Source organism: Phaseolus vulgaris, unplaced genomic scaffold (assembly GCF_000499845.2).
Source record: "Phaseolus vulgaris cultivar G19833 unplaced genomic scaffold, P. vulgaris v2.0 scaffold_102, whole genome shotgun sequence".
NCBI lineage: Eukaryota > Viridiplantae > Streptophyta > Magnoliopsida > Fabales > Fabaceae > Phaseolus > Phaseolus vulgaris.
The window spans coordinates 4,885-12,873 of NW_027174138.1; the positions used below are offsets into that span (position 1 = coordinate 4,885).

At 45.9% G+C, this 7,989-nt stretch overlaps 1 protein-coding gene across 1 annotated transcript; it reads left to right on the forward strand.

Annotated features, from left to right (window-relative positions):
* Nucleotides 1-434: 434 nt before the first annotated feature.
* On the forward strand, nt 435-2,261 carry LOC137817517 (uncharacterized). The gene has a single exon (XM_068620801.1). The coding sequence runs from the start codon at nt 435-437 to the stop codon at nt 2,259-2,261; it is 1,827 nt and encodes a 608-aa protein (XP_068476902.1).
* Nucleotides 2,262-7,989: the final 5,728 nt, after the last annotated feature.

Sequence of the window (7,989 nt, forward strand, 5' to 3'; positions counted from 1 at the left end):
AAATTGAAATTTCTTGTATTCCATTAAAATTATACATGAATTAAATAACTTAGATCAAACTCAAATTACTTCCATTCATCAAACAAATGTATATATTGTTCACGTGTACTTATAATAAGTCACACATTTTTGTAAATAAAAACCAAACTGTACAATTACAACAAAACATACGTCATCATGATCAACGACAGTCCACTTCCAAATCCTTCAACACGACTTCTCGTTCAACATTACGATCATCCATCACCCAAAAGGAAAGCATTTATTGGCGAAAGCGTAAGAGGTCTTTCTAAATAATACGCCGTGGATGGCGCGACGTAGACGAGCCTGAGACTGCCACCCCACCAAGAGAATTCTCAACGCCATTCTCACAGGCGATCCTAGAGACAACAATCCCCAACACATTCACGGGGCCCAAAGTAACCTTCACAGGGATGGAGGACCCTGAGGCCCACCTCACTGCGTTCCACACGCAGATGATGCTAGTAGGCGGTTTTGATGCCGTAAGGTGCAAGCTCTTCATGAGCATTTTGACTGGGATGGCCATGGATTGGTTCATCAGCCTCCTAGAGGGTCACATCACGTCTTTCACACAGCTCTTGCGGCTATTCAGAGAGCAGTATCTAGCCAACAGGGCCCCACCCCCAGTTTCATACGACCTATTTGACGTGAAGCAGTATCAAGGTGAGACCCTGAAAGAGTACATAAGCCGCTTCGGGGAGCAGGTGGTGAAGGTGGGTACCACAGACGAACCCATAATCATGTACGCATTCAGGAAAGGGGTGTATCCTGGGTCTTTCAGCAAGTCACTCAATCGCAGCCGCCCCAAGACTTTTGCTGAAGTAAGGTGTCCGACGGTAGAACATATTGCCTCTGAGGGTGAGGCATACGAGAAGTGCACGACTGCTACACCCACACGCCTAAGAGTGCAAATGCGCACACAACCTGCTAGGGTCCACGAAGCCGCCACAGAAAGAAAGAACCAAGACAGGAAGCACACCTACGAGGCAAGGAGGACCCAGCTTAGGGGTCGAGCAAAAGGAAGGAGAGAGGGAAATAGACCTCTAAGGCACAATTTTGCGGTGGAACTTAAAGACCTCATCATTGTGCCCAACATAGCTGACAGGTTGAGGCCACCGGTGAAGTCTGAAAAAGTGTTGGGACCTCACAAAGAATCATGGTGCGAATTTCACGAAGCATTCGGGCACCATATTAACAACTTCTTAGCGCTGGGCTATCAGTTGGATGAGCTTGTGAAGAATGGTTTCCTAAAAGATTATCTCGCTGGGTCTACTACAACCACAGCCACAACGACACCAGAGGAAGGTCAAGCGCACGAAATGCCGACTCACGGAGAAGTACACACCATTTCTGGCGGCTTTTCTGGAGGAGGACCCACTGCCTCTCAACGTAAGAAATATGTGAGGTCAGTAAGTTCAGTTGCTGAGGAATTTCCGGATGACCCGTGGGAGTCAGACCTCGTTTTCACAAGGGCTGACCTGCGGGATTTCGTCCAACACGATAATGACTTCGTGGTCATTTCAATAGTCACAGTGGGAAGAAAGGTACATAGGGTTCAAGTCGACCAGGGCAGTTCTGCAGATGTCATGTTTTGGTCGACCTTCAACAAGCTACAGTTATCCTCTGACCTACTGAGACCCTACACTGGATACTTGTACGGGTTTGTAGATAACCGAGTGGAGGTTCGTGGCTACCTGAAGCTGAGGACGACGTTCACTAATGGAGCGACGTCGCGCACTGAGAGCATCCGGTACTTGGTGGTTAACGCCAACTCAGCCTACAACATCTTGTTAGGCAGACCTGCCTTGAACAGATTAAGGGCAGTGTCCTCCACACGCCACATGAAGATGAAGCTACCAGATCTTAGTGGCAAAGTAATCGTAATCAAGTCAGATCAGGAAGAGGCCCGTAAGTGCTATGAAAATAGCCTGAAGACGAAGAGAGGCGTGGTCATGGTGATTGAACGACCACCAGTTTCAGATTCGCGAGTAGAGTTAGAACTAGTGCAAGAGGCGACGCCTGCAGAGTCCATGCTTGTCGAGGCCATACCTGCAGGGGCGACGCCTATAGAAGATGCACGCACAGAAGAGAGATACGTTGACGCCTCGCCAATGGAAGAAGTATACGGAGAGGCCTCGCCCACGGAAGAAGAGTCAGAGGAGGCGATGCCCGATGCATCCAATAGAGCGACGCCTATAGAAGAGGACTCCATGAATGAGTCCCGCTCAGAGAACGTGTAGAGTGAGCAACCCCAACCAGTAGCCATGGTGGAAAGACAGATAAGGGGTAAGGTGTTCAAATTAGGACGCTTCTTGAGCCTGGAAGAACGAGAAGAGGTAACTGCGGTGATCTCACGCCACCTAGATGCATTCGCGTGGACTGCAGCGGACATGCCAGGCATCGACCCAGATTTTTTGTGCCACCATCTTACCATGGACGCCAAGGTTCGCCCTGTGCGACAAAGAAGGAGGAAGTTCAACGAAGAACGATGCCTCGTCGTGAAGGAAGAGACGCAGAAGCTGCTAAGCGCTGGGCACATCAGGGAGATACAATACCCTGAGTGGCTAGCCAACGTAGTTCTAGTGAAGAAGGAGAATGGGAAATGGAGGATGTGTGTTGACTTCACAGATCTGAACAAGGCATGCCCCAAAGATTCGTACCCACTGCCCAACATTGACACATTAGTGGATAGCGCCTCGGGCTGCAAGATGCTGAGTTTCTTGGATGCATCCCAAGGAGCAAGACCAAGTGCAGAAGCCCATTTACTTCGTAAGCAAGGCCTTGCAAGGCCCAGAATTGAGGTACCAGTCACTAGAGAAGGCGGCACTAGCAGTGGTGTTCTCAGCCCGAAGGCTCCGCCACTATTTCCACAGCTTCACAGTGGTGGTGATGACAAACCTCCCCATCCAGAAAGTACTTCAAAAGCCAGATGTAGCAGGGAAGATGGTTCGATGGGCGGTAGAGCTGTCGGAGTTTGATATCCAGTATGAACCCAGGGGTCCATCAAAGGGCAAGTCTATGCTGACTTCGTGGCAGAGTTCTCACCAGGAGGAGACCCTCAAGAGGTGGAGTTAGGGTAACAGTGGATGCTCTCAGTGGATGGATCTTCCAACCAGCAAGGGAGCGGCGCTGGAATAATCTTGGAGGGGCCTAATGGAGTGTTGATCGAGCAAGCTTTACCCTTCGCCTTCAAAGCGAGCAATAACCAGGCGGAGTACGAGGCGTTGATTGCTGGGATGCTTTTGGCTAAAGAAATGGGTGCTCAGAGCTTCCTGGCAAAGAGTGACTCGCAATTGGTCACAGGGCAAGTAACGGGGGAGTATCAGGCAAAGGATCCATAGATGGCCGCATACTTGAGGTACGTCGAGGTGTTAAAGAGAGCCTTCGTTGCGTTTGAGCTGGTGCACGTCCCTAGGGAGCAGAATGCCAAAGCTGACCTGCTTGCCAAGCTGGCCAGCTCGGGCAAGGGGGGAAGGCAAAGGACTGTAATCCAAGAGACCCTCAAAACGCCGCGAAAGTTTGTTGCAGACAACAGGGTGGATGTTCTTCACGTTAGTACAACAAGAGGAAAGCCAAGGAACCATTGCTCTTTGAGTCAAGATACGGTGAGGGCACCCTGCATCAGTACTTACGCGACCTCGCCAGAAGAAGAAAAGGGTGTACAGGTATGTGCTTTGGAGGAAGGCGACACATGGATGACCCCTTACAGACGATACCTAGCGGATGGAATCCTCCCAGCGGAACCAGAAGAGGGCAAGAAGATCAAGAGGAACGCCGCAAGGTACACCTTAGTGGATGGGATATTATTCAGACACGGGTTTACGCACCCTATCTTGACGTGCGTAAGTGGCGACAAGTGCACCAGGATAATGGCTGAACTCCATGAAGGTATTTGTGGGAGCCACGTGGGAGGAAGATCCTTGGCATCCAAGGTAATACGTGTAGGGTTTTTCTGGCCAACAGTAAGAGAGGAGTGCGTGCGATACGCCCACCGTTGCAAGCAGTGTCAAATGCACGCTGATTGGCACAAGGCGCCGCCAGAGAAACTGAGATCCATATACAGCCCATGGCCCTTCCATACTTGGGGAATTGATATCCTAGGCCCATTCCCATTGGCGATAAGGCAGATGAAGTACTTGATCATTGCCATCGAATACGTCACCAAGTGGATAGAGGCAGAACCAGTGGCACAGATCACTGCGCACAAGGTACAACACTTTGTTTGGAAGAACATTGTGTGTCGTTTTGGGGTGCCGAGGCGTCTTATTTCAGAAAATGGCACCAGTTCGCGAGCCAACAGTTGGGGAAGCTGTGTACAGAAGTAGGAATCAAGCAGGTGTTTGCATCAGTCGAACACCCCTAGACGAATGGGCAGCTCGAGTCAGCGAATAGAGTTTTGTTGAGAGGTTTGAAACTCAAATTAGAGAAAGCTAAAGGGGCGTGGGCAGAAGAAGTACCAAGGATCGTATGGGCTTACCACACCACGCCTCAATCTTCCACCATGGAGATGCCTTTCAGCCTAGTGTATGGGTCGGATGCCATGATCCCAGTGGAGATCCACGAGAGCTCGCCTCGTTTCCTAGGTTTTGATGTGATTCCAATAGCAAAGAAGAGAATGATTCTTGACATTCTTAGGAATCAACTTGAGTTGGACAATTGTTAGGCACTTTTTCTTAGAATTGGATTAATGTTCTAAGTCAAGAACTCACCGAAACTAGCACCAAATCCAAACTCACATGGAAGTTCCTCATATTGTCAAATTGAACCAACAAAAAGAGGTCAAACTCAAAAGCACCGAACAGAATTGAATAAGAATCAAAATGAACCGAACAAAATGAATTAAAAGGCAAAGAACTGAAAAGGATTGCTGGAAAATAAGAACAGCCGAACCATAAACTCAAGAACACAAGACAAAATTTCAAGGAAACAAGCTTAAACATGAACAATTGAAAGAGAAGGAAGGAAGGAGAAAAGAATGCTCATGAAGATGGATGTAAGGTTGGATGATCACGCCACTAGAAGGATGGTTGCTCCTAGATGAGTGTGTTGCCGCCACTTGAGGACACCATGGATCCTTCAAGATAAGACTAGAGAAGAAGGCTCAAAAGCTCTCCAATGCTCACTCAAAATTTGAGTATAGTTTCTTTACTCTAAATTCCAATCTAAAAAATACAAAGGGAGCACCTTTATTTATAGCCTAAGGTGCTGAAATGCAAGCTACACAAATTCAAAAACTCCCTCCTAAAAAGCTTCTAGAATCGGCGCCAAAAACAATGCATGAGGAAGGTGTGACCTCTTCCTTCAATTTGGCACCTCCTATTCTACTCCTACACCTATCTACTAACGCACCCCCCCTCCTAAAGCTCCTAACTAAAGCCTAAAAGATGCTATAACAATAGAGGTTTCTAATGTTTCCCTCTAAGCACCTTCAACCAAAGAAATTACAAAAAGAGAAAATAATTGTCCCCTAGCTCCTAAAGATTTGAACATGCTTCTTGTAAGCCTTTGAGGTGGGCTTTGACCTCCATGGGCGTCCTCTACTTGCGCCTCCACCTCTTCTTGAACTTGTTGATTGGCCTCCAGGTCCACTTGAGCTTGATCTCCATCGTACTCCCCGAGTTGGAGAGAATTCGACCACGAATTCTGGAGACCTACAGAAAAAGGAGTTAGATCGCTGACATTAAAAGTATGACTACCTAAGAATGTATCAGGCATATCTAACTCATAAGCATTGTCATTAATCCTCTTGAGGATTTGGAAAGGTCCATCCTGATGTGATTCCAATAGCCACATAGAACAAGATTCTTGACATTTTTTAGGAATCACCTTGAGCTGGAAAATATAGAGGCACTTTCTTAGAAGTTGGATCATGGTTCTAAGTCAAGAACTCACCAATAACAAGTACCAAATCCCAAACTCATTTGGATGAACCAAATATTGTCAAATTGAATCAACAAAGGAATTATATAATGGATTGACCGAACAGAATTAGGCAAGAACACATATGAACCGAACATAAAAGGAATTGAAAACAAAAACAGAACATATGTGCTGGAAAATGGAATAGCCGAACCAAAACAAATCAAAAACACAAGGCAACATGAACAATTGAAAAAGAAGAAAGGAAGGAGAAGAGAATGCTCATGAAGATGGAAGAATGGTTGGATGATCACGCCACTAGAAGTATGGATGCTCCTAGATGAGTGTGCAAGCCGCCACTTGAGGAAACCATGGTCCTTCAAGATAAGACTAGAGTAGAAGGCTCAAAATCTCTCCAAATGCTCACTCCAATTTTGAGTATAGTTTCTTTAGATAAAATTCAAATCTGAAATTTACAAGGAAGGCACCTCTATTTATAGCCTAAGGTGCTGAAAAATGAAAGCTAAAACAATTCAAAATTCCCTCCAAATCAAACTAGAACCGGCGCCTATTTGCAAAGCAAGGAAGGTGTGATCCTTTCCTTCACTTTGGCACCCCCTATTCTACTCCTACACCTATCTACTAATACACCCCCTAAAGCTCCTAACTAAAGCCTAAAAGATGCTATAACAAAAGAGGTTTCTAAGGTTTCCCTCTAAGCACCTTCAACTAAAGAAACTACAAAAAGAGAAAATAAATGTCCTCTAGCTCCCAAAGCTTTGAACATGCTTCTTGTAATCCTTTGAGGTGGACTTTGACCTCCATGGGCGTCCTCCATTTGTGCCTCCACCTCTTCTTGAGCTTGATGAGTGGCCTCCATGTTCTCTTGGGCTTGATCTCCATCATACTCCCCAAGTTGAAGAGAATTCGACCACGAATTCTGGAGACCTACAGAAAAAGGAGTTAGATCGCTGACATTAAAAGTATGACTACCTAGGAATGCATCAGGCATATCTAACTCATAAGCATTGTCATTAATCCTCTTGAGGACTTGGAAAGGTCCATCCCCTCGAGGCATTAGTTTGGACTTCCTTTGAGTAGGAAAACGATCCTTCCTCAAATGAAGCCAAACCCAATCGCCCTCATCAAACAACAATGCTTTTCTCCTTTTATTGGCAAGTTCAGCATACTTGCCAACCTTCTTCTCAATTCTCTTCTTGATGTCTTTATGCAAAGTTTTCACAAAAGAAGCCTTTTCATCCCCATCTTTGCACAAGACATCTTCAAGAAGGGGAATAGGAAGAAGATCAAGAGGTGTTAGGGGATTAAACCCATAGACTACCTCAAAAGGAGAATGAGAGGTGGTAGAATTTACTACTCGGTTATATGCAAACTCAACATGGGGTAGTAAATTCTCCCACACTCTAGGATTCCCCGAAATAAAGCATCTCAATAGTTGTCCCAAAGTTCTATTCACCACCTCGGTTTGACCATCAGTTTGTGGGTGGCAAGTGGTAGAAAATAAAAGCTTAATTCCAAGCTTGCGCCACAAGGTCTTCCAAAAGTGACTCAAGAACTTAGGATCTCTATCGGACACTATAGACCTAGGAATCCCATGCAAGCAAACCACTTCTTGGAAGAAGAGGTTTGCAATGTGGCATGCATCATCCACTTTGTGGCAAGGAATAAAGTGAGCCATCTTTGAAAAACGATCCACTACCACAAAAATGGAGTCCTTTCCCTTTGATGTCTTGGGTAAGCCTAAGATGAAATCCATAGATATATCTACCCAAGGCATTGAAGGGATAGGAAGAGGAGTATAAAGACCATGGGGATGCATTTTAGATTTAGCTTTGCGGCAAGCTATGCATTTATCACACAAACTATGAACATGTTTATGCATATGAGGCCAAAAGAAATGTTCATGCAACACATCCAAAGTTTTAGCAACCCCAAAATGTCCCATTAAGCCCCCCTCATGAGCTTCTCTAACAAGAGATAATCTAATAGAGCATTGGGGAACACAAAGACGTTTTCCCTTAAAAAGAAAGCCATCTTGAATAAAAAAGTCTTTGTGTCCTCCCTTAAGACACTCTTGACAGAGGAGAG

Coding starts and splice junctions, on each gene's coding strand:
- LOC137817517 (XM_068620801.1), top strand. CDS start 435: ATGGAGGACCCTGAGGCCCACCTCACTGCGTTCCACACGCAGATGATG.